The 27,840-nt window shown below is 55.4% G+C and overlaps 10 protein-coding genes and 1 non-coding gene across 11 annotated transcripts, besides 23 other annotated features; 8 read left to right on the top strand and 3 right to left on the bottom strand.

The window, feature by feature from the left end:
* Positions 1-34: 34 nt before the first annotated feature.
* Positions 35-367, top strand: EKO05_0005317 (uncharacterized protein; the record flags this gene model as incomplete). The annotated part of the gene is made up of 2 exons (XM_038940035.1): positions 35-68; positions 138-367. 2 exons carry the CDS (start codon positions 35-37, stop codon positions 365-367), a joined length of 264 nt encoding a protein of 87 aa, XP_038798335.1.
* Positions 368-393: 26 nt separating this feature from the next.
* Positions 394-434: a tandem repeat.
* Positions 435-927: 493 nt separating this feature from the next.
* EKO05_0005316 (uncharacterized protein) lies at positions 928-2,574 on the top strand (the record flags this gene model as incomplete). Its single annotated transcript, XM_038940197.1, has 4 exons — positions 928-1,165; positions 1,211-1,228; positions 1,283-1,571; positions 1,668-2,574. 4 exons carry the CDS (start codon positions 928-930, stop codon positions 2,572-2,574), a joined length of 1,452 nt encoding a protein of 483 aa, XP_038798334.1.
* Positions 2,575-3,831: 1,257 nt separating this feature from the next.
* Positions 3,832-3,862: a tandem repeat.
* A 49-nt stretch (positions 3,863-3,911) lies between these two features.
* Positions 3,912-3,952: a tandem repeat.
* Positions 3,953-4,464: 512 nt separating this feature from the next.
* Positions 4,465-5,227, bottom strand: EKO05_0005315 (mRNA turnover and ribosome assembly protein; the record flags this gene model as incomplete). Its single annotated transcript, XM_038940038.1, has 2 exons — positions 4,465-4,981; positions 5,037-5,227. 2 exons carry the CDS (start codon positions 5,225-5,227, stop codon positions 4,465-4,467), a joined length of 708 nt encoding a protein of 235 aa, XP_038798332.1.
* A 227-nt stretch (positions 5,228-5,454) lies between these two features.
* On the top strand, positions 5,455-6,725 carry EKO05_0005314 (Mitochondrial distribution and morphology protein 10; the record flags this gene model as incomplete). Its single annotated transcript, XM_038940009.1, has 3 exons — positions 5,455-5,551; positions 5,599-5,877; positions 5,923-6,725. 3 exons carry the CDS (start codon positions 5,455-5,457, stop codon positions 6,723-6,725), a joined length of 1,179 nt encoding a protein of 392 aa, XP_038798331.1.
* Positions 6,726-9,202: 2,477 nt separating this feature from the next.
* EKO05_0005313 (Transcription factor) lies at positions 9,203-11,057 on the top strand (the record flags this gene model as incomplete). The annotated part of the gene is made up of 3 exons (XM_038939998.1): positions 9,203-9,480; positions 9,536-9,741; positions 9,796-11,057. The coding sequence occupies 3 exons, from the start codon at positions 9,203-9,205 to the stop codon at positions 11,055-11,057; spliced, it is 1,746 nt and encodes a 581-aa protein (XP_038798330.1).
* A 101-nt stretch (positions 11,058-11,158) lies between these two features.
* Positions 11,159-11,782, top strand: EKO05_0005312 (uncharacterized protein; the record flags this gene model as incomplete). Its single annotated transcript, XM_059636572.1, has 1 exon — positions 11,159-11,782. The coding sequence occupies one exon, from the start codon at positions 11,159-11,161 to the stop codon at positions 11,780-11,782; it is 624 nt and encodes a 207-aa protein (XP_059492555.1).
* Positions 11,558-11,607: a tandem repeat.
* Positions 11,783-11,935: 153 nt separating the features above from the next.
* Positions 11,936-12,036: a mobile genetic element.
* Positions 11,937-12,049: a tandem repeat.
* Positions 11,974-12,061: a mobile genetic element.
* Positions 12,062-13,006: 945 nt separating this feature from the next.
* Positions 13,007-13,074: a mobile genetic element.
* Positions 13,042-13,072: a tandem repeat.
* A 67-nt stretch (positions 13,075-13,141) lies between the features above and the next one.
* Positions 13,142-13,168: a tandem repeat.
* A 29-nt stretch (positions 13,169-13,197) lies between these two features.
* Positions 13,198-13,233: a tandem repeat.
* A 262-nt stretch (positions 13,234-13,495) lies between these two features.
* Positions 13,496-13,521: a tandem repeat.
* Positions 13,522-13,811: 290 nt separating this feature from the next.
* Positions 13,812-13,881: a tandem repeat.
* A 96-nt stretch (positions 13,882-13,977) lies between these two features.
* EKO05_0005311 (Serine C-palmitoyltransferase) lies at positions 13,978-15,990 on the top strand (the record flags this gene model as incomplete). Its single annotated transcript, XM_038945965.1, has 1 exon — positions 13,978-15,990. One exon carries the CDS (start codon positions 13,978-13,980, stop codon positions 15,988-15,990), a length of 2,013 nt encoding a protein of 670 aa, XP_038798329.1.
* Positions 15,991-16,901: 911 nt separating this feature from the next.
* Positions 16,902-16,943: a tandem repeat.
* A 3,280-nt stretch (positions 16,944-20,223) lies between these two features.
* On the top strand, positions 20,224-21,621 carry EKO05_0005310 (uncharacterized protein; the record flags this gene model as incomplete). The annotated part of the gene is made up of 1 exon (XM_038945964.2): positions 20,224-21,621. One exon carries the CDS (start codon positions 20,224-20,226, stop codon positions 21,619-21,621), a length of 1,398 nt encoding a protein of 465 aa, XP_038798328.2.
* Positions 20,233-20,270: a tandem repeat.
* Positions 21,622-22,239: 618 nt separating the features above from the next.
* On the bottom strand, positions 22,240-22,376 carry EKO05_8t1. Its single transcript has one exon. It is a non-coding gene; the product is annotated as a tRNA-Cys (tRNA).
* A 1,021-nt stretch (positions 22,377-23,397) lies between these two features.
* Positions 23,398-24,869, bottom strand: EKO05_0005309 (Adenosine deaminase; the record flags this gene model as incomplete). The annotated part of the gene is made up of 5 exons (XM_038940160.1): positions 23,398-23,586; positions 23,631-24,237; positions 24,284-24,343; positions 24,537-24,679; positions 24,741-24,869. 5 exons carry the CDS (start codon positions 24,867-24,869, stop codon positions 23,398-23,400), a joined length of 1,128 nt encoding a protein of 375 aa, XP_038798327.1.
* Positions 24,787-24,850: a tandem repeat.
* Positions 24,794-24,850: a mobile genetic element.
* A 239-nt stretch (positions 24,870-25,108) lies between the features above and the next one.
* Positions 25,109-25,188: a tandem repeat.
* A 261-nt stretch (positions 25,189-25,449) lies between these two features.
* Positions 25,450-25,492: a tandem repeat.
* A 24-nt stretch (positions 25,493-25,516) lies between these two features.
* Positions 25,517-25,717: a tandem repeat.
* A 3-nt stretch (positions 25,718-25,720) lies between these two features.
* Positions 25,721-25,754: a tandem repeat.
* Positions 25,755-25,771: 17 nt separating this feature from the next.
* Positions 25,772-25,797: a tandem repeat.
* Positions 25,798-25,851: 54 nt separating this feature from the next.
* Positions 25,852-27,162, top strand: EKO05_0005308 (G protein subunit beta; the record flags this gene model as incomplete). Its single annotated transcript, XM_038940122.1, has 5 exons — positions 25,852-25,966; positions 26,057-26,769; positions 26,829-26,918; positions 26,971-27,090; positions 27,145-27,162. The coding sequence occupies 5 exons, from the start codon at positions 25,852-25,854 to the stop codon at positions 27,160-27,162; spliced, it is 1,056 nt and encodes a 351-aa protein (XP_038798326.1).
* Positions 25,985-26,023: a tandem repeat.
* Positions 27,163-27,840: the final 678 nt, after the last annotated feature.

Here is a 27,840-nt window from a genome sequence, read left to right as displayed (position 1 = left end):
GATTTGAGCACGCACACGGTCCCGCAACGCCACAATGGTCCACAAGGTCCTGTTCTGGAGCGGTCTCGGTAGGCACCCGACGTCCACTGTCTGGTCTGGTCTGCGCAGCGCTTGCTAACCACGGCTGCGTCCCACAGGCATCGCCGCACGACTCTGGCAGCTCGGCATTGAGATGCGCCCGCTCTTCAACCGCGAGTCGCTTTGGGTCTACCCCGTCTATGCTGGCATTGGCGGCAGCTTTGGCTACTGGCTGATGGGCGTCGAGCACCGACAGTTCAAGTACCTGGCCGACCGACGCGACACATTGCTCGAGAAGAGAGCACGGAGGAAGGAGCGTGAGGAGGCTGCTGCCGCCGAACAGTCGTAGACCGCATGCAGCGAGAGAGTGTGTGTGAGAGTGAGAGAGAGTGAGAGAGAGAGAGAGAGAGAGAGAGGCGGTTCAAGAGGGGTAAGCAGAGGAAGAAGGCTGCCTGTCGTCCTTCTCGTGCAGTGTGGGAGGAGACGTCTGGCCTGCACCTGGGCTTGAATCTGCTGTATTCGTCTACCAGACGCAACGCCACGTCGGAGAGACAGCTACCTGCACGGCAGGAACGAGGGCGTTACTTTGTACTCTTATCGTGCGTTCGAGCTGAGGATTCGCTCTGTACAAAATCCTCAAACCAAGAATACAAAAACACTTTGTCGAACCCACCCCACTGCCGTGCAACACCAACCACCAAAGTGCGAAATATTGCCTAATCCAGCAGGGTGTGGTTGCTGCCCTAAGGGACCGCTTAGTGTGCATGACTCTTTCCCTAGCCACAAGCGAGCATGTGAGCCTATCTTGCCATGCTCCAACGCAACACTCTGTCCCTACAACATGTCCTGATATAAGCGAACAAGGACCTCTGTGGTCACTCTCACGTCGCCAGACCCTCTTGCGTCATCATGGCTTCTGCTCCGGATTTTCTTCTAACCCTGAACAGCAGCACTTCAACCACAACCGCCAACGGCGCTGTCAGGGCCAAAGGGCTGGTCGTCTTCTCTGGAGGAAGTGCTGCCAACAACCTTGTCGATGTCTTCGAAACGGTGCGAGAAGACAAGAGGTGCCCTTTGAGCTACGTGATTCCTATCAGTGACAATGGCGGGAGCTCCTCTGAGCTGATACGCGTCTTTGGTGGCCCAGGTAGGTATTGCACAACTTGAAAGTAACGCGGCTGACGCGCAACAGGAATAGGTGATGTGCGAAGTATGTGTGTCTCGGAGCCAGTGGTGTTCTGAATGCAACGCTCACCTTCACCAGGCCGTCTCGTGCGTTTGATCCCAGATGACCCAGACAACGACGACAGCGAAGAAGCAGCCATCAAAGCTTTCTTCAACCACCGTCTGCCGAAAGAGCAGATATCGGCAAAGCAAGAGTGGATCCAGATCGTGGAAGCGCAGCACGCACTCTGGATGAACATCTCAACGGCGAAGAAAGAACTGATACGTTCGATCCTCAACCATGTGGCCTTTGAGATCATCAAGCGTCGTAGACCATCATCGACGTTCGACTTCTCAGGTGCCAGCATTGGCAATCTGTTCTTGACCGGGTGAGTGCTGGAGACTCGACGTACTCCTTTGGTTTCTCATCGACCACTTTGAAAAGTGCTCCACAATCATGTCAGTACAGCTGCTAACTCTTACAGCGCACGGCTCTTTACTGGCTCGTTCGAGTCCGCCATCTACCTCCTCTCCAGCATCTGTTCAGTACCAAGCCATACTTCCGTCCTACCCGCCATCAACACAAACTTCACGCATCACATCTCGGTCGGCCTAGCCAACGGTGAAATCATTACCGGCCAAAACTCAATATCCCACCCTTCCATGTCAACAGCGCTGGAGTTTGGTGCCGCATCTTCCTCTCACGACGAAGTTGAAGAGCACGACCGCATCGAAGACGCCAACCTTCCCGGCTCCCTCCCCACCCTACGAAAGCAGTACATCACTTTCTCCAAAGCCGACGAGGAAGAGCTTCCCGCGCGAATCGAAAGACTGTGGTACATCAACCCCTATGGCCAGGAAATTCGACTCGCTGCAAACCCTATGGTGCTCAACGCCTTGAACGAGGCCCAAGCCGTCATATACAGTATCGGGTCCCTCTACACATCGATCGTTCCCTCTCTCGTATTGAAAGGCATCGGCGAAGCCCTCAGCAACCCGCAGATCCGTTACAAAATCTTAATCCTCAACTCAACGCTCGATCGCGAAACAGGACCGTCATCAACCCCCTACTCCGCGTTGGACTTTGTGGCTGCGATTGCGAAAGCTGGTGCTGAATCGAAGGGTATTCTCGAGACGCCTTCCATAAGCACGTACAAACATTACGTCACCCACATCGTTCATCTCACGGGTCCTGGCACACCAGCTGTCGACAAGGAGGAGCTGAGGAGCCTCGGAATCGAAGCTATCAGAGTGTATGGGAGAAAGAACGAAGGAGAGAACTTTGTTAGGTACGATGAGAGGGCCTTGATTCAGGCACTGGAGGTCACGATGGGTAAGAGGGACCCGAGAGTAGTTTCGAGGAGGAACACATTAGAGGGTCCAGCAAGATAGAGTTGAACAGGCGAAGAGACAGAGTATGCTATTATGCAATGACACCCCTCTAGTCTTTTGTTGAATATGGTGCTAGGTAAATCTCATGTTTAGGTATCAAAGCAAAGTGCTATTGTATTCGCGTACATGCAAAACAGCCTTCCGACTCACCAGTCGTCGCTCTCATTCTGCTTCATCTACTTCCCGTGCGGGGTACGCTTGGCAAGAGATGTCGTTCGTAGCCAATATCCGTTCAAAACCGATGACATGCAGAAACAGAGGGACTGCTAGAGTTGACATCGAACCTCGCAACAACAAACCCTGCAGATCACGCTCCCGTACCTGCCAAGCCACGCAAGTCAAGTCATGCAATGCAATGCAGCCACCCACAGCGGCGCTACAGCCGCCGCCCTAGCACCCCCCCCAAAAAAAAACGCCGCCCAATCCAAACCACCCACCTCGCAGCACGCGAACCAATGCATTTCCCACTTGCCCTGACAATCCTCGTATCGTGTGCTCGTAAACAGTTGCTGTAAATAACTCTCCCTCTCAGCCCAGCCCAGCACTGAAGTGTTCTCCGAGCGCGCCTAGCCGGTTCCCGGCTAACACGAGGGCCTAGCCCTCGTAACAAGCTGCTCGAGCGGCCTCTTGGGAAGCGTAATGGAGCTGACTGGATGGTGGTTAATACGCGCGCTATTGGGCGTGCTGGTATAGTGTAATAAGGACGGGGTTAGTCGCAGGCTCGTGGGCGGCAATGGATAACTGCGGTGCGTTATAGGTTTGTGTACTTGACGCTGTGCTTTTGTGCTCTGTAGCTTCTTGCTACGTCAACGGCGGCTTTTGTTTCTTCTCTACCTCCTGCCTGGTTTGCTGTCGTTGCATACCATCTGTACGTGGCATACTCACAAAACCTGCGGACAAGATGCGGAGTTCCATCGCCTTGCTCGTGCTCGGCCTCGCGGGTGCTGCAGTTGCGTTGGAATCGAGTTGTAAGTCACGTCACGTCGCGTCATGCCATGGATTTCACTCTTCTCCTCGAAAGGAACCCGCGTTCAATGAAGCTGCAAAACTTGGTATCTGACAGACACTTCATAGACACGGGGCCTTTGTTCAATCCCTCAGAAGCACCCTACTTCGCCTACAGCTCCCTCGTCATCCCAATACAAACCACACTGCCCGCTATCCAGCCCACAGATGCGTTTAGCGCCGCGACTACCATCTCTGGCATCATCCTGCCGTCGACGCTGTCCCGCTCGTCGGCTGGGTTGAGTTCCGCTAGTCGTGCATCATCATCATCGTCGTCGTCGTCACATCCTACGCCCACGTCTTCAAGCGCGTCGAGGAGCGCGAGCAGTGCTGTCAGCTCGGCGGCTGTGTCGGCTTCTGCGTCGGCGCCGGCTCAGCAGAGTTCGGCGGCGGCTGTTGCGAATCGGGCTGGGGTCGTGGGTGTCGTTGTTGGTGGACTGCTTGCTGGGCTGGCGCTGGCTTGATGGGGGATCTGGATGTCGTGTTTTTTTCTTCGGCCCAGAAGCACCGAGAAAGTGTGGTACTCGTAGACGGTGAGGCGTGCGGGTTGTGGAATTGCTGTAGTGAGGTAGGAGGACCGTCGTGGGGTGCTGTCGATATGATGAAGGACGTCCAGAAGCACACAGGTCGCAGGTGCAAGACATAGTGTTCAGGGAGCTTGCGGCGTGTTCAGCATGTAGACGTTCGAGAACAGTGCGAGCTTTATTGTAGAGTTAGCAGGCTCACGCCGAGAAACGGAGACGATCAACATGAAAGGGTATATTGAAGCTATGCTTGTGACGACCCGACAATAGTAGCCGAATTGTTGAACTTTTACTGAACCAAACCAACGCCTTTGGAACGCCGCCCAGATGCATATCGACTCTCAATGATCACTGGAGTATTCTACTCCTCCATGGCGTCAACTTCAGTCACCGACTCGGTCTTCTTCGAGTAATAGGCCTTGAGGTCGATCTTGAAGTCGGCCATAGCCACGCCAAACATCTTCAGCAGCGCAGTCTGGTGACTGTTCATAACCTGTCCCTCCTTGCACACAGTGTAGGGTGCATCCAGTGTGACCTTACCCTGGTCCAACCGGGTGGGCATACCCCATTTCCTAATGGTGGTCTCAACGCTGTGAGGCAGCTGGACATCCTCCTCTGCAGGCACCTCTCCACCTCTCGAGTAGACGACACCAGCAGGGATTGTGAACGTGTGTGTGGCGGTGACACCGGCGCGCGCAAAGTCCGTCTGCGAGTATGCAGCAAAGTACTCGAGGACGTCGGCGGGCTCACGGTTGGTGAAGAAGAGACCGACATTGCCAGCGAGATGCTTGGTCAGCTCGGAGAGGTTGGTGAGGTGCTCTTCAGCGGGCGTCATGCCGAGGGCCTTGGCCATGACCTTCGTCTTGCCAAAGAAGAATCTGCGCAAATGTTACTATGAAAATTTGTGCCTTATGACTCGAGACCTAGATTTACCGGCTGTCAGAGAATTCAGCGCGCACTTGCTTCAGGTACGAGTTTCGCATGTTTGCGACAGAGAAGACGAAGATGTGCTCGAAATTTTCGGCGGCTTCCTGGACATTGGCGAAGAGTTTCTGCGAAAGCTCTTTGCCTTTCTTGTCTGTCTGGGTGAGATGTACGACCTTGGCGCGCTTTGACTTGGGCATGTTGGCGGTGTGGTTGTGGTTTGTGGACTTGGGTGTTGTTCCTGGAGACAAAAGTTATTGAGTCGCAAAAAGTTCAAATGCGCGGCGGGGGGAAAGCGACCGCCGACCCTTAGCGCGATGCAGCCGCGGCTCAAGCTCCACCACTCGTCGCTGTACCTCTCGCCAGTAAGCTCCAAGCCCTCGAACCTTTTGCGCGCTCCTCAGCATGCTCCGCTCGTGACAGCGACATGTTGGACTTCATGGAGAATGTGCAGAATGCATTCTACGAAGCTTCGCACTGGAACCTGGACAATTCCTACGGCGCTTTGAATGCCACGGCACGAGGTACCTCTCATTGCAAGCTGCCTACCAGTCGATGCTGACGAAAGCAGAGTTGCTCGATTTCCAGATTCCACAAGGCCTGCGATTACAGATCTCGTCCCTTGCTGCGCCCAACTTTGCGACTTCGTACACCTTGGGAAGTGTAGGTGTGGTAGATGGCTCAGTGTCGTACCTCTACTCGTCACTGCCCTTGAAAAAGGAGTTCAAGAGCTCCCACATCGACCTGAAGAACGTCATACGAGGCTACAAGCATGTACAAGAGCTGCGGAGGCCCGATGAGAACTGGTGGTGGGAGCTCTGGCATGCTGGAAAGCGGGTTGATCGCAAAAGTAAGCTCCCAACGACATGGGCCTGAAGCAAGCTGAGACAGGCAGACACACTGCTGTATGGACGGGTGTTCCTTCCTCAATCGAGATTGGAAGCCCTGTATCTGCGCCGCCTCACGCCCACGCGTCAGCTCCGGATTGCCGCTGTCAGCGACTCGAACCTCAACAATGGGGGCACAATCCTTGCCTTGCTACAGAACGATGTGGGCAAATACAGCACAGAGTACATGTACAGCACGGATTCCGCTTTGATGGGCGTGCGAGGTCTCTATAATTTCGGCGCAGACCCCAGGAACGCGCCAACAGAACCGATATCTGTCGATCAAGTGGAACCGGTGCATGGTCGCTTCAGCGCAGGAGCGGAGCTGTACTATGGCCTTTTGAATAAGAGCGGAGGCATCAGCACTGGCTTGCGGTTCACAACACTGCCCAGACACCCAGGCTTTCCGTATACCATGACGCTTACGCTGAACCCGCTGATGGGTAATCTTTCTTCCACCTACTCGGTCAAAGCTGGATCTTGTCTGGCGCTCTGTTCTCGTTTTGACTTCAACTTCTACTCGTACGAAAGCGAGCTTCAGCTCGGTTGCGAACTGTGGCGGCGACGCAGCAACACAGATGTCGAGTGGGCCGTGAAGAAGCTGCGCCCAGATTGGGAGCAGCGCGCCATCTCCCCCGACGACGACGTTTCTGGGGTGTTGAAGGCCAGGGTCAACCAGGATTGGCACGTAGGAGTGCTATGGGAAGGCAGGATCAAAGAGCTGCTGTTCAGCCTTGGCGCAAGCCTGGACCTCAAGAAAAGAGAGCAGATCTTTCGGTCCGTCGGCATCGAACTGCAGTACTCTTCGTGAGCCTGACAAGCAGACGCAAGCCACCGCCGTGTAGACGACATGAATCAGTAGAAGTGCGGCATGTATCGATGCCCAATCTAGCGGTCAATCGAAGCTAGGAAAGCAGCGATGACCCTCCTTCTGTAGACCTTCTGGAAGCGTGCCTCGAGGTCTTCGCACGTCACAAGTGGTTTCTAAAGAGTCGCGTAGCGCAGGTGGGTACGCGCATGGCGCTCGCAGTCATGGGAGCGAACATGATTTCCACGGCTTTTGAGGGTAGCGTACGCATCCTGATGGTGGACTCGAACCAGTGGTTAGCAGGGCTGCACTCTGCCTCCAATGGTGCGACGTTGAAACACGAGAGCATGACAGGACATGGTTGTCCGCCGAAATGACAACGTGAGGGCTGTTTTGGTAGGCAGCCTCAAGTGCGGTAGTGGCACCAAAGCAAATCGAGCGCAGACTTGCAAGCAGAGACAGGCATGCTTGAGAAGACGGGTCAGGGCAACACGTGAGTGGTGGAGAATGCTTCGGGATGTGGGCGCTTGAAAACTCCGTTCGGTGCCGGGCGGCGTGGACGCGTTGAAGTGGAGGGGTTTGGAATCCGGATCCTGGGTCGCTATCTGCTCGCTTGCAGTGCCTCTCCGCCATTCACGCTGCCGTGCCTGGTGTCGCGGTAGCAGGGAAGTCTTTGGTACACAGATGGACAGCTGTAGGGCGACTAGACGCCCACTTGGTCTGTTTCCCGAACGAAGACGTCAGGGCCAGAGAAATTGCAGTTGTCTCTCCAAGTCGTGATATTTTGGAGCCATTGGATCAAGTCGGGCACGATCAGACAGCACGGGCACTGATGCTCGATCAGGATCTCTTCGCTTTCGGCTCACCCGAGGGATCAGCGACGAGGGGCTGTTGAGGACCTGCGACATGCTCACGATGCCAATGCGGGTCTTCCTGCCGCCGAAGGCTGGAGGGAAACCCTTGCGATGCGGCGCATGCGGTACGCAGTCGAAAGACCGAATCGCGCCGCAGATGCCAGGCCGTGCGTCGCAGTTGGCAGCCATGGGGTGACACGACGAGGTCCGCCGGTGGTGATAATAGTGGACCTCGTGTTCTCTGGTACCTGTACCTGACGCTTGGATAGCGCCCAGCGAGCTAGACGGTGTCTGCCGCGCTCCTCACGCAACGACGTGTTTATGCGCTGCCACTTCCAAACCGCAGTGGCAGTCGGCGAGCTCGTTTTGCGACGGGGATCGTCAGGATACCCTTTCACGCTGCAGGAAACGTCGGATACCACAGGCGCGCAATCTGTCTACATGCTGCATTCAGCGTCGCCTGGGAATGGCCATGTGTGCGAGCTTCAGATTACTCAGACGCTTACAGACCATCTCGGCCGTTCAACGCTCTTGCTAGAGCACCGCTGGAGAGCTCGAGGCATTGTTGTGAGAGTAGGCATCGAGAGCTGCGCCGTCCGAGCTTTTCTGCAGCATGGGAGGTACCCTGTCACCCTGAGTGAAGGTCTCCTGAAAACGTCTTGGGTTTGTCCGAGTGCGACGCGCCTGGTTCCAGCGGTCGCAGTGGCCCCCTGGCCTTCAGGACAGCACGCGCTCAGCCTGGCGTGGACCGCCGTGCGCTGGATGCTGAACACCGAACGCTGAACATCAACTCTAGAACAGGCGTCGACGTGCATCAAAAGGATCAGGCACTGCAAGCGGGAGCTCCGCATCCAGCAGCAGTCGCAGGAGCAAGTAAGCGTTTCCCGCGTCACCGCCGGCCTTTGGCGCTGGCGTGTTATAAACGGCCAGCCGTGTGTGCTAAACTTACATCCTGACGCTGTGTGTGGATGCAGCCGGTATTCGGGCGCGCTTGGTGGCAGGAGCGAGGCGCTCAATCGGGCAAGGCGCCTATTCTCCCCCTACTCGTCTTGCTGATGCCCTTTAATTTCCCCCTTCCTCTCCACGACTTTGTCTTAATCCATCGCCTTCCCGTGTCAACCTCACATCTGGTGCGATTGCCTCTCTCGTCACGTTCACTTCTCTTGTCGACTTCTGCGAAGTGCCGCCATTCCTTTCGGCCTTTGCCCACATTCATTTCCACTCCACCCCATCCGTTAGGCCCTGCCTGTCCGCTCCTTAGCTTCCCCCAGCCCCGTTCCACTCCTTTCCGAGACCAGAATCGCGTTTGGACGATCATACTTTGATACCTGCTCCCTGGCTAGCAGACTTCTTTCCTTGAAGACCACCTACGCGCCTGGACGGTAGCTTGAGCCTCGAACTAGACGTGCCCCCCCTGTGCACACCGCCCAACTGGACCCGCCCAACGCCTCGTAACGCTCTTGTACCTTCACACATCCACTTGCTTGGATCCCTTGCCCTATACGACTCCTCACGAACATTGATAGACAGGTGCTTGGCTTGACCGCGCCCTCGTATATCTCTCCCATTCCTTCGAGCCACTCACCAACTCACCACTCCTCGTCTTGGTCTACACTCCTCTTCAAGATGCAATCCCTCGACGACATTATGGAGTCCTCCACTCCCTCTCCCTCCGCCCAGACTCCCACAACCTCCTCGAGCTCAGCCGCGCGCCGTCCCCCACGCAAGAGCACCCTTACCCAGCAACAAAGGAACCAGAAGCGCCAGAGGGCTACCCAGGATCAACTAGTCACCCTAGAGATCGAATTCAACAAGAACCCCACCCCCACCGCCGTTACCCGCGAGAGAATAGCATCTGAAATCAACATGACGGAGCGCTCAGTGCAGATTTGGTTCCAGAACAGGTGCGCAGACAATCCGCGCCCACCTCACAGTTCAATCTACTAACATGTCACGTAGGCGAGCTAAAATAAAGAACATTGCCAAGAAAAGCATCGAGAACGGTGACGACTGTAACGACATACCTGAATCCATGCGACGATACCTTGCTCTACAGGCCATGGAGTCTGGCAAGTCGATAGGAAGCAGCTTCCTTGGTCGCGCTGGTGGCATACCGTATGGCAGCGGCATGCTCCTCAACACTGACACCAGCTCCTCGAAAGTTGGTAAGCTGGATCCGTTTTTGTGCTTGCCTACGAACCTACACTAACGATTACCAGTCATCACTCACTTCTCGGTCCGCTCCTTGAGCGTCGGAAGCTGGAGGAGAGTTGGCCAGAGCGCTATGGATCTGGTCATCTTCTACTCGCCAGAGAAGTGCTGCATCACATACTACATCAACAACGACTCAGCAGGATACAAGATCGAGTACCCTTTCTCTTACATCAAGAACATCAGCCTCGACAATGGAGACATGGCCACAAATGCAGAGGGTGCTTCTCAGCGACCAGGAGGCCTCGTTGTGGAACTCAATCGTCCACCAAACTTTTTCATGGACTCTTCTGGCTCGGGAGGCTTCTTCCAGTGTGGTGATTTCACCGAGGATCAGCAGGCATCGCAGGTCATGGTTCACCATCTTGGTGGGCATCCTAAGGTGCTGAGCGGACAATTGGCGAAACTTGTCTCACTGGAAGCGTTTCAGAGCCGCCATAACATGTACGACCCGCATGCCACCGCGGTCTCGGCACCCGTCTCACCAATCAACTTCCGTCCTGCATCGCAACCCAACCATGTGGTACACCCCCACAGCGGTATGTTTCATGACTCCCACCTCACGCCAGGTCCGTTCCCACCGCGTGGTCACAAACGCCAGCGTTCTCGCTCGGTACCTGTGGCGGTTGACTTCTCGATGCTGCGTAACCCTATGCCGTCTTTTATGATCCAGCCCGAGCCGTCACCGTACAATCCGAACCAGGAGATCTTTGCCCCCATCCCTCACAGCTCGTCAGGCCCCATTGGCCCGCATCTAAGCATTGATACCTCTGCTGGTTACGGCATGGGCGACTACCGTCAGTACCCCATGTCAGCCACGACCGCCAACTCGCCGTCTGAGTATGGCACACCGTCATTCTACACATCTGGACCTCAGAACGACAACATCCCTGCCTCCAACTTTGGTCAGCACTACAACATCCCACCGTACGTGCACACACCGATGGGGCCGCCACCTCACTCGGCGGCGATGAATTCCCCTATGCCACCGATGAGTCACCACGATCCCATCATTGCCAACCAGTCACCGCCGCTCAACTCGTTCGGCCGTGATGGCTCTGCGGATGTTTACCTCATGCCTCACGATAGCGGCATGTCGGATGAGACGCTTCACATGACGGATATGTACGCAAAGCAGAATCTCAACCATCCCTTCCGTTCGCCTATGATGGAAGAGAGCGTTGATGACCTAGACATGCAAAATCTGGTGTCTTTTGGTACACTCGACCCTTCGAGTCTGTCGCCCGAACATCATCACCACCAGATGTAAAGACGGCATGGACTTGTGTTTCTGGTCTCTGTCATTTCGCCTGCGCTAATACCCTGTCATTGTTGCCTTGGCGCCAGCACCGCGTCGCACCCAAAGTCTCCATGGAAACAGAGGAGAGGGTGTGGCGGGGTTGTATTTGTTGGCCATGGTCCTACCTAATGTGTGTTTGCCTTCCCTCATATATTGGCTCCGAGCGCTCGACATACAGCTGCGTCTTCTTGTTTGATTTCTTCTTTTTTCTTCCTCATCCTCTTCAGTCTCTCATCGCTATCGACGTGAGAGCATGCTCCCATTCAATTCCCACTACACAAAGCTTGGTAACGCAATCTGAACGGCCACGCTACCTGGGATCGATTCCATCTACGGCGTTGCTTGGGGTTATCTTTGAAAGATGGGACATATACAGAACGGCGGACTGGTGGAACCTGCGCCACCACCTCAGTGCGTGGTTGTCGGGTCGCGGTGTTGGAGGTTGCTACGTGGTGCATTCACAGCGGATCTTTTTTTTCCTTTTTTTTTTTTTTTTTTTTTTCATTTTTTTTTCTGTTTTCGTCTTGTTCATCAAGCTCGTTGGGCGATTTCTTCATTGCCATTCTGCTGCCAAGAGCTGTTGTCTCCTTTGTTGCGATTTTCCATACCCTTTGTTGGTGGAGGAAGCTTTTTTTTTCACAAGGTGTGCTGCAAGTTTGTTTGTGGCATGTTCTGGAGGTTGGATCTGGACGTAGCCGCTGGGCGTGCTGAAAGCTTGCTTTCTTGGGTTCTCAACAGTCAAATATCTCTGCATCAGAGTTAGCAAAAACATATCATTTCAACGTACACAGTCCACGGTCGACAGTAGGCATTGCAGAGTGACGGCACGGATGATGCTATGTTGTTATGGTAGTAGTGGGAGTAGTAGTAGAGATGGTAGTAGGAGTAGTAGCAGAAGTAGCAGTAGCAGCAACTGCAGTAGCAGCAACAGCAGCAGCGGCGGCAGCAGTTGTAGTAGTAGTGATAACGAGAGGGCATGCCTAGATAGCTTATAAAGCTGTAAATGGATTATGTGGAGATTGAGATTAACCCGTATTCCCCAAAGGAACGATATATTGATGGCAATCACAATGTGCTATCACGGGATCGACAAGCGAAACGTCATGCAGGCGTGTGATTGGCCTGCGTCGGGTTTGGGTAGAATTACGCAAAAGTCAGAATACTTCCTGTCTGGACTGCAACGATGTGATTCGACGTTGGACGACGTGGCCTCATACAGGAGAGATGAAAGAATTTTCTGCGTAACCCTTTACCATTTTTTCTTTGTCACGTTAGTTTTGGTTTCATTCTTGTTTTTGTTTAGTTTTGTTTTTTTTTCCCGTCTCGCTTCGTGCTCGAATGAGCGTTGAGGAGCTCTGCAAGCGATGAGTGCGCGTCTTCTTTCCTCCGTGACGGAGACGGCGGTTTTTCACAGCAGCGATCCGGACGAGTCGGGCGCACATCGGCGCCAACGTCGAGAGGCTCCAACGTGAGGGCAGTGAGTGGTACGGCGCACCGGTCTCGAGGTAACGACGTCTCACGGCGGCAGGCTGTGCTACTGCCATGGGGGCAGGCTTACGGCCGGGGGTAGGTGGTTGGCGGGGGGCTGAGGGGTGCAGGCAGGCTGCCAGCGCTTGCTTGGTTGATGAGGGTGCTGAAGCTGGGGCTCGTACAAAACAGGACCGTACAATAGGCGGCGATCCGGTGGCATTACGACGAAATGAGGCTTGGCAGGCGGTTGCAGAGAAATTGGACAAGAGGGCGTTTGCTGGATGTCGTGACGTACACGGCGACGAGGCGCATCGACAACGGTGGTGCGGCATCGAGGCTCTGGGCGGTGGGCGCGATCAGCCGAGCTTCGTCGCTTTGGGCCCAAGTCAGGGGCGCGGCAGTGAGTGGCGAGGGCGGGAAGGGGGATGGGGCTGCTCATTTCGCGCCTTGAAAAGCAAAAGGCCCCTTTGCAACCGTCGCCCACGCTGCTGCTGCTGTTGCTGCTGCTGCTGTTGAGCTTCCCACTGCACGCGCCACGAGCCTGTTTGCTTTCCTTGCTTCCTGGCACGCCTGCACCTAGTCAACCGTCCGTCCGTCCGTCCGTCCGTCCGGGCCCTTCTCGCGCCAGCCAGCGGCACCGACGTCAACGTCAACGTCCACTCCAAATCGACGACAAGATCGCGATTGGGCTTGGCGCAAGGCGAGGTTGGGATCTGACCTGACGCTGTGAAGCACAACGGCCGCCCTGCCAGGCACGCAACGAACGCACCTCCACCCACTTCCGCACCGCAACCGACCAGGAAGCAGCCACGGCCCGGCGACATTTCCTGGGGAGATTGCCTGCTGCCCGCGTCACACTTGCCGTTGCAAGGTCAATCACGTAGGTGGACTTTTCCTCGCAGCTTGGTGGTGCATGGTGCTTTCATGGGTGCGCCGGACGATGCGGGCGTGCGAGCGAGCGAGCTCCGGAAGTGCGCGGCACTACGCCGGGCAGTCGGTGCATGAGCATATGGATAATCATAAGCTGCTCTGCCTCTGACGACCGCCCTAACCTCCGCCTTCCGCTGCACGCACGCATTCGACCACCACCCTCCACTCTACACTCTCCGCCACCCTGCACTCTCCACCACCCTGCACTCTCCACCACCCTGCACTCTCCACCACCGCCAATTGCCCTCCTCGCGTCGTGTGCTGATCGTCGTCCGCCAGCAGTCACCCCCTTTCCACCCAAACACCCTCGCCGTGCCGCTCACCGCCTGCCTGCCCGCCTGCCTGCCTGCTTGCCTGCCTGCCTGCCTGCCTGCCTGCCTGCCTGCCTGCCTGCGAGTGAACCGGCACCTCTGACCGCCGACGACTCGAGTCGCCAGTGACGCTGCCCCCTGTCCCTCCCTCCCCCTCTGCACGCCCTGGGACCGCTGCCATGCCGACCAGAAGCATCAACCCGTTCGCGACGTCCACCCCCATCTCCCCCGCCTCCGACGCCCTCAACGAGAAGCGCGACGAGCCGCGGCGCGCCTCGTTCACCAAAGGCAACAAGTTCACCGCCCTCTTCGGGGGCGCCTCGCCCAAGGCCCGCACAGACGCCGCCGCCCTGCGCGAAGCCCTCGTTGCCCAGCAGCAGGCCCTCCTCAACTCGCCCTCGCCGCCCCAGCACATCAACACGGCCTCCATCTCCCTGCCCTCCATCAGCCTCACCACCGCCACAGGCGAGAAGATGCCCACCGAGCCCAAGACCCTGTTCCAGCCCCTCACCCCCGACGAGCAACGCCGCCTGGCCCGCGCACACGCTCAGTTTGGGCCCCTCGGCTCCCACGCCCACCGCTACACCAGCAAGTTCGAGGGCGAGTTTGGCGACCCCATCGAAGACGAGCCGCCCTACTACTTCCTCCTCACCACCTACATCAGCTACCTCATCTTAATAGTATTCGGACACGTGCGCGACTTCTTCGGCAAGCGCTTCAGGCGACAGCACTACAGCCACCTGCAGGAGAAGGATGGCTACGCCCCTCTCAACAGCGACTTTGACAACTTCTACACCCGCAGGCTGAAGATGAGGATCAACGACTGCTTCTCGCGCCCCACAACCGGCGTCCCTGGACGCTTCATCACCCTGCTTGATCGCAAATCCGACGACGGCAACAACACGTTCAAGATGACAGGCACCACGACCGAGACACTCAACCTGAGCTCCTACAACTACCTGGGATTCGCCCAGTCAGAGGGTCCCTGCGCCGACGCAGCTGAAGCCGCCATCAGGAAGCACGGAATCACAATGGCCAGCCCCCGCGCTGACGCCGGTACCTCTGAGCTCACCGTCGAGGTCGAAGATCTGATTGCCAAGTTCGTTGGCAAGCCAGCGTCCATGGTCTTCTCCATGGGTTTCGTCACAAATGCCACCACCTTCCCCACCATTGTCGGCAAGGGCTGCCTCATGATCTCCGACGAGCTGAACCACTCTTCCATCCGATTTGGTGCCCGTCTTTCGGGAGCCATGGTCACCATGTTCAAGCACAACGACATGCGCGACCTCGAGCGCAAGCTGCGTGAAGCCATCTCGCAAGGACAGCCCCGCACACACCGTCCCTGGAAGAAGATTCTGGTTGCCGTCGAAGGTCTCTACTCCATGGAGGGCACCATGTGCAATCTGCCCGGCATCATCGAGCTGAAGAAGAAGTACAAGTTCTTCCTCTTCATCGACGAGGCTCACTCTGTCGGCGGTGTCGGTCCCCGCGGACGTGGTGTTTGCGACTACTTCGGCATCGCACCTAGCGAAGTCGACCTGCTCATGGGCACGCTTACAAAGTCCTTTGGTGCCAACGGCGGTTACCTCGCAGCAGACAAAGCCATTATCGACAAGCTACGTACCACCAACGCCGCCATGCTCTATGCCGAGTCCCCAACGCCGCCTGTCCTTGTTCAGATCGCTTCCGCTCTCCGCATCATCAACGGCGAAATCATCCCTGGGCAGGGCGAAGAGCGTCTCCAGCGTCTCAGCTTTAACAGCCGCTACCTCCGTCTCGGGCTAAAGCGTCTCGGCTTCATCGTATACGGCCACGACGACTCGCCCATTATTCCCGTCATGCTCTACAACCCCGCTAAGATGCCCGCCTTCTCACACGAAATGCTCAAGCGCAAAATCTCCGTCGTCGTCGTCGGCTACCCTGCCACACCTCTGGTCTCCTCTCGTGCGCGTTTCTGCGTGAGTGCTGCACACACCAAGGAGGACCTCGACCGTATGCTGAGCGCGTGCGACGAGGTTGGCGACATCTTGCAGCTCAAGTTCAGCTCTGGCGTTGCGGGTGGTGCTGAGCCAGACGAGACGGTAGAGAAGACGGGCAAGCTGCCCGAAGAGAAGGAGATGCAGCCGCCCAGGTGGAGAATCCAGGACGTGCTGAGGAGGGGTGTGGAGGACGTGCAGTTACCGCTGCGGTAAAGCCACAGTCACCCCTGGGTGGCACAAGGCTGAGGCTTGGAAGTGGCGCTTTGTTGCCCTTTGATGTCATTGCCCTCTGCCCTGTTGCCCTTGGTCCTCGACATTCCCGGCGCCTATCCTTCCATCTGGGTCCGCTTATCGTTTTGAACACCCTTTTTCCTGGCATTTCTGGAGCATTCTTACGGCATCTGTTTCACCGCCTATGATTCGTGTACGATACTCATCTTCATACCCTCGCTGTGCTACTTTTATCTTCTTCTCCAACAACCCCCCTTTTTTGTATCCACCACACGTGGTCCGCAGCACCCCGCTACACGGGCACTTGCTGCACGTCTTTTGCTTTTCTTGCACAAGGTACAGCGATGCGGTAATAGTAATACGACGGACAGGATGAGTGGTTGGGTCGCGTGGTGTGCTTTGTACATAGGACGACCTTTTTAACGAGCTGGGATTGTCGTCAAGACTCCATCCCATCTGAACGGAACGAAAGAACGAAAATAAAACATAATATTCACCACCTCGTTGCTTTCCGATATGTCCTCGTGATGTACACAACACCTTGAGGCTGGCTGGTCAACCACACGGTACCCTGACACGTGCTGCTGGCACAAGGAATATCCTCCTTCCATCTCAGCACAACCATACCTCCTCAGTAAACGTGTCAACCCACCCTCTATAAACGCGCACCAAAAACTTAAGTCCCAGTCCCTGCTAAGCATCCGCGTGTAACAACACATCACCGCAAACCGAGCCAGCGCAGCACACAAGGACCTCTTCTCACGTACTGTGTACGTCTAGCTCCCTACTAGCATGTCGTGTACAGACTCCATGTTCACGGAGTTCTGTATGCATGTTCCTGGGGGAGGGGGAGGAAGGAGGACGGTAAGACTGGTATTGTCGGTGTCTGACTAGATTGATTGAGAGATTGATTGAGAGATTGATTGTTAGATAGACAGTCCAAGCGACCAGCGATTTGGAAACGGACATCGTGTGGACACGAGAAATGTCGAGACATGTCGAAAGTCAGATATCGACGTGGGTTTTACTTATCTTGGAGACAAAGGAATCCGGAGCAAGGACAGAGCTTGAGGTGTGAGACTGACTTCACTTGTCAAGAGAGCAAGGCAGATACGTAAGCACGTGTAAATCTCCCATTTGCTGTGGTAAATCACACACAGGTGAGAAGGTAGCCTCTACGTGATCCAGAAGCTGGGTTTTCTTTTGCCGTTCTGGTTCGCTGCTTGGGGTTTGGAAAGGAGAAGTCGGATGCGTCACGTTCTATCGGTACTTCTCCCTTAGCTGAGATTATACGATGGCTGCTATTATCAACTGCGCCGCCATCGAAGTCGACGCTGTCAATTGACCGGCCACGTGAACGTCATATGGCTCTACTATCAGCCGTGCTACTTTTCTTTGGGAACGCTGCTTCTGAAGGAATGTTTTCATGGCGTGGGGGAAGGGCTGTGCTGTTTCTGTAAGAATGCGAATCAAATCCACAACGTGGTAACCTGTCTTGAGGCACACTACTGCACGCATCTCTCGTCAAGAGCATCAAGTGGTGTCGTCTACAGAGTGCAAGAAAACCAGGCAACAAGTACGAGGCCTGCTAAGAGTATCCACTTTGCAGTGGTGTCCAGGACACGCTCTGAGAAACCTGGTGCGTACTGACCAACGGCTAGGTGGGGCCCTTGATCAGCTGGCTACCTTCCACGATATATTACCCAGAGACTATGGCTCTCCTATCGAGCCGAAGCGGGAGACGACAGTATCCCCGATGGAACGGCTTGAGCAGATGTTGCCCAGCGAAGGACTCTAGGACGACACGGTGGTAGATCAACAAGGGCGGCTCACCCCGTCCGGTGGAGCATTCTTCGACTTGATATCACAGTGAGACAGAAACTTGACCATTTACAAGGATGCCTATATTTTTAGCCCTATGGTATGGGAATCTCAAGCATGTGCTTATCGTCGAGCGAATCGCAGCCGCCAGGCTGAGGTCCGGATCCGTCAGTTGGAGGCATACAACCGCAAGACATGCAAGCCTTCCGGTGTCCTCCAAACGGGATCCTTGCTTTTACCACGGTCGGTTGTTGTGCCGCTGATGTGGCCATTGGCCTGTGGCAGAGGCGGGTATTGGAGGACGTGACGACGTGCAGCTGCGGGACGTCTTCCATACGGTGGTGGAGCAAGCCGTGGCTTCGAAAGGCAAGCAGAGATCAGCAATGCAAGCTGCGAACTAGTTCGCAGCTGTCATATTGCATGCGAGATCCTTCTGCGTAGAACTGACTCTGCTGCAGGACGGTCATGGGAGTGACGTGGTTGAAATGCTCCGAGGTCTATGTTGTTGTGTGAAATTGTGAAGCAAGTCTCCTCACCCTGCATGAAGTGGTCGTACGTGTTGGATTGTAAGTGTGTGCAAAAAAAGACGCTCTTTCGTGCCTCGATGGGCATGTTCGTACATGCGCCGTGCTCCGTGAATGTTCAGCGTAGGCAAACCTGACGTCCGTGACCTCATTGGCGTTAGATGCGTTGGCAGTTGCGAAGGGCAGGCATGCCTGTGGAGAGAAATCAGGCGCGCGTCTTACAGCGCAAGCCACAAACCGACCAGAGATATCAGGCAAAGGCAAAGTCTTTTCTGAGCTAGAGGTCAGTTGCCTGCTCTCGGGAGGGCGTCAAAGACGGGAAGTCGAAGGAAGAATGTAGGCGCCACAGGACAGCGAGAGGCCAGTGCGGCATGACTAGGTAGCGCTATCTCCACCACTGTCAACGGCTGCCATCTACACAAACCGTGCTCTTTGACACCCGAGACTGCCATGATCTGCCGCTAGACTGACGCCAATACCATACACCGGATCTAGTGAGACGCTCAAATGCGCGGTCGCATCTGTCGAATTCAGTTTCGGCTTCCAGGCTGATCCGAGGGCCCGGGCAACCACCATCACGAGCCCGTCTGCTGCATGTCGCCTCGCTTGCATGCACGTTTGAAGGACTCATCAGTCCTCCGGTGAGCATGTGAGGCTCTGTCCTGCGTTTCAAGTACGGTTCGCTGGTGGAGAACCCTGCCAATCTGCCTGCTTCGTCCACGTTCGGTTCAGCCTGGTGGCTTTGGCCGGTCAGTGCTATCATGGCCATTCCTCAAACGAGGCTTGCGAACGACTCGTTTGCAACTAGTGACGCTCTATCTAAATTTTTGGGATGGTAGCGAATCGACCTTGAGGTCTGGTCCTGACCAGGACGTCCTCCCCGCTTGCATTAAGATGGTGTTACTGTTGCTTTGGGTAGGGGGCGACGTACGAGTCCCGAAGTCACACAATAGGACACTCTAGGTGTATATAGGGTCTTCATGAGCGCTTCATTTTACCCTTCTCTCAAATACCGCCTTATCAATTTCTCTCACTGTAACAGTCATTCCTCCAGTTTGATAGTGAGCTTGATGTTTGTCTAGCATCTGACACCTCTACCATACTCCATTGCCCTCGAAGGTTGCATCAGTTATCAACATGGCCCAACAATTTCAGGGTCAGCATCAGGCCTTCTCAGCCCAAATGCCTCCACAACATCAGAACGTTGGACAACAACGGCAGACACCAATGGCTCAACAGCAAGTACCCGCAATGGTTCAGCAAAGAGGCATGCAAGGGCAGCAAGCTCATCAGAGCCTTTCCTCCAACTACAACCCTCAGCTAGCATTATTTACTTTCGAGAAACCCAAGGGCGCTGACAGCTGGGAGGATGTTGAGGCCGAACAACAACACGTCACAGTCCAGGACCTCCAGAATGAGCTAAAAAGATTTCAGAGGAACAAGGGTTCTGTGAAGCGTTCTCTGAATGAGATCTCCTCCTCGAATTGTCGAAGACTGATCAACGAGCTTGTCGAAGAGCAGAACCAGGAGCTCATGAATATAAACAGAACTCTTCAATGGACCATCGCTAGCATAGACATTGACTGGAAGGCCATCAATCGCCGGCAGCGACAGCTCCGACGAGTTTCGGTCATACTGCAGACCGGACCATCTGGATACGAAAATCCGCAGACTGTAAGAGCTGCAGCTCCCTTAGGCATGAAGGCCCAGCCTATGCAACCGGGTCAGCACTTTGCACAGCAACCGAACCATGTAGCACAAGAAATGCCACAGCCAAGAAACCAACAGCACATGGCTCAGCCACCCATGGTACATCAGCAGCAGCCAGGTCAACCTATGCGCATGCCGCCACCCAATATCCAGGGCCAAGATGGTCAGGCTGCCCCTCCTCCACCCCCTCCCCCTCCCCCTCCTCCTGGGATGGTTCAACTGCCATCACCGCCTGGGGCCCAATCAGTCTACCCACTTCCTCCTCCTCCACCTGGTGCTCCTCACGGTATGCAGCGCCCACAAGTACACGGACAACAGCAACCTCGAGCAATGCCTGGTACATACCCCAGAGACAATGCAGCGTCCTGCGATGAGACCTGGTCACCCCGACGTCGGAATTCCGAACTCATCGTTTCCGAAGAGCCAGAAGAAGCCCAAGGGTCGCCACGAGGAGCTCTCTTCCGAATCGGACAGCGATGAGTGGGATTCCGAGACTGGCGACTCAGGCTCTGACCGCTTTCGTGTTCACCATGTTGAGCACGGCGAGTTTGCCCATATCGGGAAACCCAAGCGTGGTCGTTCAAGACAGTCGAAGAAGCTTCGACACAACAAGTCGCATAGCAAGACCAGGAGCCGCAGTAGAAGTCATGTTCACACTGAGACGCATCGAAGACGCCGGGACTCAGATCTCATCGACCCACCCCCCATGGGCAGGTATAGCCCCACGTCATCAAAGAATAGCTCTCCTCGGTCTTCCAAACAGCAGCTTCCACCCATTCATATCCACATGAATGCACCTGCGGCAGAAAAATCTACACGCGCTAACGAGCGTGTCCGTCGCAGTGGCCATAATGCCTCGTCACCAGACTACCGGAAAGACAAGTTCTCGGCTGAAGCCATGTCCCGTAGTAACTCCTGGGACCGTAATAGCGGCACTGCATCATTCAATGACAATTCATCCGTGCAAACAGCGGACGACAGCGTCTTCTCCGAGCCCGAACGCCGCGCACACCGAAGTCGCCGGCCGTCAGATGTCACTGGCGCGCCTACCAACCTCCGCTCCAGAAACCTGCCTCCCAGGCAGGAAAGCTTCGGAGCACCTCATCCCAGTCATATCTACGAGGACTTGGACCGTCGACAGCCAAATCGCGGCTATTCGCCGCCAGACGACTACCTGCGCAACCTGCATCACCGCGACACATACCGTGATGAGCAAGGCTACGCCGCGCGACCAGGTTTGGACCGCCGCAATAGTATGCAGGTGCCAATGAGCAATCCCTTCGACACCGCATGCTACCCACCGCGCCCCTCACGCGGATTGTCGTACACGGCAGACATGCATGAGCCGGCCATGTATTCGCGTCGCGAGCAACCGTATCTCTCCGACCGACCCACACAGGAGAGTCTGCACCTGGAAGAACTCGCCGAGGCCATTGAGCACATCAAAGACAGCCGACGCAAACCGTTGGGCGGGTTTGCGCGTAAGGGCAGCGGCTGGGATAACAGGCACGAGAGGGTGATGGGCGGGTATGATGGATACGATCCTCGCAGGTACTAACAACCCCCAAAACTATTTCCTCCGTCTTGTAAATGATATAATGTACGCTCTTTTCATTGTCAAGTTGGCGTTGGGACCGTCGTCGGCGCAGGGCGTCGTGTTGTCTCTGGGAATACGTCGGTCGCCGTTTTAGGAGCAGAGGTTGATGTTTATTTGCTTATGTGGACATGGCCCGCCTATAGTTGAAATTTTCAAAAGGATTGTATCATTCGCTTCCTATGCAGTGTGTTGAAAGAAGAAGATCGTTATCTCTGTACTGTTTTGCCTCGGAGTGATAGACTCGCCTTCTCTAAAGCAGCTTACCTTGCCTACAACAGCTTGTAACATGTCAAAAAGGAAAGAGTCGTAGGGAAATACAAGCGGCAAAGGGAAATCGTTATTTCGTTGATTGATATCCAGTGCAGTGTTGTTCTGGCGGTCGTGGAATGACATCAAAAAAAAATCTGAAAATGGAAAGATGAAGAGAATGAGAACACAATCCAAGCGGCAAAACAATAGTCAGCGAGAAGCTGAGACTGTTGCGGTGTAGGCAGAGCTTCCCTTGCCTTGCGTTCGCTATTCCTCTCATCCCCCCCTGCTCTGGTGGCCTTTTGGAGCCCAAAAATCGTCAAAAAGAACGGGCCCCACCGCGATTCGAACGCGGGGCCTCCTGCAGACTCGAGAGTGTTTCCCAAAGCAGGAACAGTTGTGTGTTAGCTTTGTCGGCCACCATGGAGGTTATTGTAAACTTACTCATACCACTAGACCATGAGGCCGTTTTATCGATAAGGAAGTGGCAAACAGAACCGTAAATAATCACTCAAATGCAAATGGAAGAGGAGCGCGAGAGGAGGGGCCGGGAGATCCAGGCGAAGCATCATTGGTGTGTTAGGAGAAATGCTGTGACACCCCGGCAATGCCAAGTAAAAGAACACCAAACTGCATTCAGTGAGTACTCCACTTGAATCTGTACTTTGTCCATCTTGCAGTGGAGAGACAGAAGCTGGTGATTATGGTTCTACGTACCTGGCCAGCTCTGTCAGGGCCAAGAGGACGACATTCGACGCCATTGTACTCTTTGTAGCTTCCATGTTAGATAGATGCGCAAGCGCCACAAACGTGCGCCAGTGGAGGAGATTCCTGTACTTTCGCATGCAGCAGAATTGCGCCATTTGTTCAGAATAAGCATAGTGGGTGCTTAGAGCAGCGGTTACATTGCAGTCATCTAAGACGTTCTTGTGATAGCATATGTTTGAACCATAGCTAACAAAGGCTTCTAGGGTGAGTAGAAACATTGATTTAGTTAACACATCTGACCTCTGTCTATTAACTACAAATATAGAAGATTAAAAGGAGAAGCAAGGCCTGCTTAGGCAAAGGTGCTGCAAACCAACCCACAGAGATAGATCTCTTAAACCAATTAGTGTTTCATGCGCTAGGTAATACTATATTAAAGAGAAATTCGTTAGTCTTCAGTCCCTTTGTCTTCTTCTATGCTAGGAAACTTGCGGTCCTCTCTATTACCTATATTCGTAAAAGAACAAGAGTTAAAACTAGAAAGCTGTATACCTTAACTGTGCCGCTAATAGACTCTCGTTTTACACATTAATAACCCCTAGCTACGTCTACTATGAACACCTCCGTTGATGTAATACACAAGTTTCGGGAACCGGTGGACATGTCACGCTACTTTATCATCATGATGTCAGTTGGCAGCGAGACGAACCGCGTAGGACAGCGCATGGAAATCACGTAGCCGTAAGGAGATGCAGAAGCTACGTGAGATTTTTCATGATCCTAAGCTGCCCAGCCATCCCAATCCGAGTAGAGCGACCTGAGGCGGTGCTTCTCGTCCTCGCCCGTGAATATCGAGTCGACGACACGAATGCAAAGGGCCTTGATTTCGCTTCGAGTGAGGTTGAAATGCTGCACTGCCAGTGCGTATTCTGCGGAGAGCGGGCTGCAGAAGACGCCCACATCGTCGGTCTAGAAATGTCAGTTGTGTTGTGTCGGTAGATTACGAAACGTACGGAGAGGGCCACTGGAACCTTCGTATGCCTCCACATGCCGAAGTGGTGGTCGCCGTAGGTACCGGTGATCATCTTAGCGTGGACGTTGCAGCTCAAACACAGCTCAACGCCAATGTTTCGCTGCTCGATGAGTTTGCGGTACTTTTCTTTCACGTGTATGACATGGCCCAGTCGATCTGGTCGCCACGAGAGCAGGGTCTCCAGCTCGGCATCAGAAGCCGAGACATTTGCCTCAGCGAAGTGCAGGGTCATCTTCAAGCCTGCAACCTTGGCTCTAGCAAAGGGGTTTGTGAAAATGCGCACATCGCCCTTGGCTGGATCACCGCAGAGGTCGATGCCGACGACGCCTGCTGCTTGGTAGTCAATACACAGGTCGACGACTTCTTCGGCTTGAGCCAAGGTGTTGCGGCGATCGACAGAGAGGATCAGGTAGGCATGCATGGACGACGCAGGATCGTTGTTCCACGTGTTGAGGACGTTGAGGACCGTCTTGACGTAATCGTGCTTGGTGACGCCTATCTCAGGTATTGCTCGCGGCGTTGTTCTCAGCTCAAGATGGACTACACCGTCTGCTTGGAAGTCTTGCAAGACTGCTTTCGTCGAATACCTTGACTTGTCAATGTGGGTCTGCCCGGCAGGCATTGAAGACATACTCTATGCTCGGGAGATCGCTGCATAGCTTGTAGATGTAGGACGAAAACAGCGGAAAGAAGCTGCATCGATCGTCAGTTGGTGATGACGGTATATTTTCATTGCCGCGGTGGTCTTGAAATGATGCAAGGGAGGGCAAGAACGTGTATCAGAATCGAGCCTCGGTATGAGTGGCCAGCCATGCGTTAGGTGGCAGTGGGCAATACGAGACGGAACATGAATCGTGGCATCATATCAAATGTCGAGGGCGCGTACGTGTCGAGGTCGTAGTCAACCTTGCCAGAGGGAATGGCAAGCAGAGGGTCTGGGACGTCAAAAGCTGCGTCTTGGGCGATTTTCGTGTGCCAGATGTGGTGCAGACAGTCGCGGCTGATGCTGCCAGTCAGGTGTGCGTGCAACTGAGTCGTGGGGGATTAGCGCTGCGAACGGTCGGCCAAGCGCTCAGGGAGGCTGGCGTACTTCGATCTTTGGCAGGCGGCTGGCGAAGCGTTGGGCGGCCGAAGTGGCAGCAGTGGCAGCAGCAGCAGCAGAAGCTGTGGCGGTAGCAGCAGTCATAGGAACAGCAGCAGAGAGAGCGACGGCAGACATGACGGCAACAGGGGATGGGTGGCGCTGCTGACCGTTCTCGAAGTGCCAAACGAAAACAACAGACTTGGGCGCGGCGCGTGGTGGTGAGGCGGTTTGGGCATAGCAGCGGGCCCGTCCAGATTGGCTGCCGGGGTGCGAGGAAGCCACGGGCGAGTCAGCGAATCAGGCGCCCGGCAGGCCAGGAGAGGAGGTGCGGTCCAGCGTTGCAGGAGATTGCGCGCGCCTTCTTCGTCAGGCCGAGGGTGCAGGGTGCAGGTGCAGGTGCAGGTGCAGGTGCAGGGTGCAGGCGCAGGCGCAGGGTGCAGGGTGCAGGGTGCAGCGCAGAACAGGCCGCGCAGTTGTCGTGGAGCAGCACCGGAGCACAGGAGCACAGCATCGCGGAATCAATTATCGCTGACAGACAGGGCGCACTGCACGCAGGCGGCAAATCACATTCACAGCACAACACCGCCAGCGCCGCCCGCCCCGCATTGCCGCGCAGCCCATTGTCGCGGTAGTCGGCAGAGACAGGGCAGCTTCCTTTGACCCCAGCTGGTGTCTCCCGGTGCTTGGCTCGTCTGGGTGGTGCGCATCTCGCTCTCACCTCCTCCACCACCCGCCGTCCTCTCCACCACCACACCACCCGCACGCCGCCCCATCGCCCTCCTTGCGCCAGCAATTGCAGCTGCCACGCGCGCGCCCGCCGCCATTGCTGCCTCTGCCCGCCTGCTGCCTCCGCTAGACGCTCGCTGCCCGGGCTGCTGCGCTCCCTGCGAGGCGCCCCTGGATTTGCCCGCACCTGCACTTGTACCTGCACTTGTGCCTGCCCCTGCACCAGCACCTGTACCTGTGCCTGCGCCTGCGCCTGCACTGCACCAGTACCAGCACCAGCACCAGCACCAGCACTTTCTCTCGCCGCTTTTGCTCTCGCTCTCGCTCTCGCTCTCGCCCGCGCGCCCGCCGCGACACCACACCCTCTTTCCACCCGCATCCAGCGTGTAGCATGGCCGACATGAACCAAGAATCCATCCAGCAGAAAATCCAGGTCGCGCGCCGCGACGCCGAGGCCCTGAAGGACAGGATAAAACGGAAAAAGGACGAGCTCGCTGACACAACCCGTACGCCTTCTGCCATGCCCACTACTCCACCACCCACCACCCACCACTACCTCCTCCTGTCTCTCACACCCTGCTAACCACTGCCTGCAGTCCGCGATGTCGCCCGCGACCGTGTCGAGGCCTTGCCGCGCCTCACAATGAAGACAAAGCGCACACTCAAGGGCCATCTCGCAAAGATCTACGCCATGCACTGGTCCACCGACCGACGACACCTCGTCTCGGCCTCGCAAGACGGCAAGCTCATCATCTGGGACGCCTACACAACGAACAAGGTGCACGCCATCCCCCTGCGCTCCTCGTGGGTCATGACCTGCGCCTACTCCCCCTCGGGCAACTACGTCGCCTGCGGTGGTCTCGACAACATCTGCTCCATCTACAACCTGTCGGCACGAGAAGGTCCTACACGCGTCGCGCGCGAGCTCTCTGGCCACTCGGGCTATCTGTCCTGCTGCAGATTCATCAGCGACAAGCGAATCCTCACTTCTTCCGGCGACATGACCTGCGTGCTTTGGGACCTGGAAACCGGCTCCAAGGTGCACGAGTTTGCCGACCATCTCGGCGATGTCATGAGCCTGAGCATCAACCCTCTCGACCACAACCAATTCGTATCCGGCGCCTGCGATGCCTTTGCCAAGCTATGGGATATTCGTCAGCAAAAGTGTGTGCAGACGTTCGCCGCCCACGACTCGGACATCAACGCCATCCAGTTCTTCCCCAACGGCAATGCCTTTGGTACCGGTTCTGACGATGCTTCTTGCCGTCTGTTCGACATCCGTGCCGATCGTGAGCTAGCTTCATACCAGGTACGCATGGCATAACCAGTCACGATACGAAGGCTTCGACCACTAACGCACATTTCTAGATTCCCGAGCCCGTCTGCGGCATCACATCTGTTGCCTTCTCCGTGTCTGGCCGCCTGCTGTTTGCTGGTTACGATGACTTTGAGTGCAAGGTAAGCAGTCGCCAAACAATATAGATTGTAGACGTTCCTAACGAAATCACAGGTCTGGGACGTTCTCCGTGGCGAGCGTGTCGGTACGCTGCAAGGGCACGACAACCGTGTCAGCTGTCTTGGTGTTAGCAACGATGCGCTTAGTCTGTGCACTGGCTCATGGGACTCCATGGTAGGTCGAGCCTGCAGCACACCTCCCTTTGCCGTTGACTGACCCTCCTCCTAGCTGCGTATTTGGGCATAAGCGAGCGGCGTTTGAAGCATGCAGCGTCATGTTGCGATACACAGTTGGACTACGGCCGCATGCACGTATCCCTAATCTGGCCGTCCCACGAACTCCCATTCCAAACTTGTCTGTTTAACATACCCACTACATCCCTCCCCCGGGAGAAGTTTGGACCTTGCGACATTGCATCGGCCAACATAATATACCACTCGTGGAAGCTACAGAGCGACGGCTATTGCGTCAATTTGGTGGACAGGCGCCCGGGACCATTTTGTGCTGCGATACTTTTCCTTTCCATACCACTGTTTCCCATCTTCTTCTTCCTCTCCACAAAACGGGCTGTACTCGTCTTTCATCTCAGGGATCCGGCCTGGCTGTTCTCATAGTACCATCGAATCCATCCCTCCCTATCAAAGCTCATTTGCACCTTCACCACTTTCCCAACATGGCTTATCTCTTTTTTTATTTATGTGCAGTCAAGAGCAGACGATTTGATGGGGTTGCGCAAGACGGCATTCATGTACAATTCGGCACAGGAGGTGGTTCGGTGGCCTGCGGTAGGACTTTGTTGATTTCGATTGCATGTAGGATGCTGTGCTTGTATGCGAGGGATGGATACATGGGTAGATAGTAGTCAATTCTTCCACATCATCTATATGGCTTGTTTGATAGTGCACGTGGACGCTGACGATATAG

The sequence above is a fragment of the Ascochyta rabiei genome, chromosome 8, assembly GCF_004011695.2.
Source record: "Ascochyta rabiei chromosome 8, complete sequence".
Taxonomy (NCBI): domain Eukaryota; kingdom Fungi; phylum Ascomycota; class Dothideomycetes; order Pleosporales; family Didymellaceae; genus Ascochyta; species Ascochyta rabiei.
This window is presented reverse-complemented; position numbering and strand designations above follow the sequence as displayed.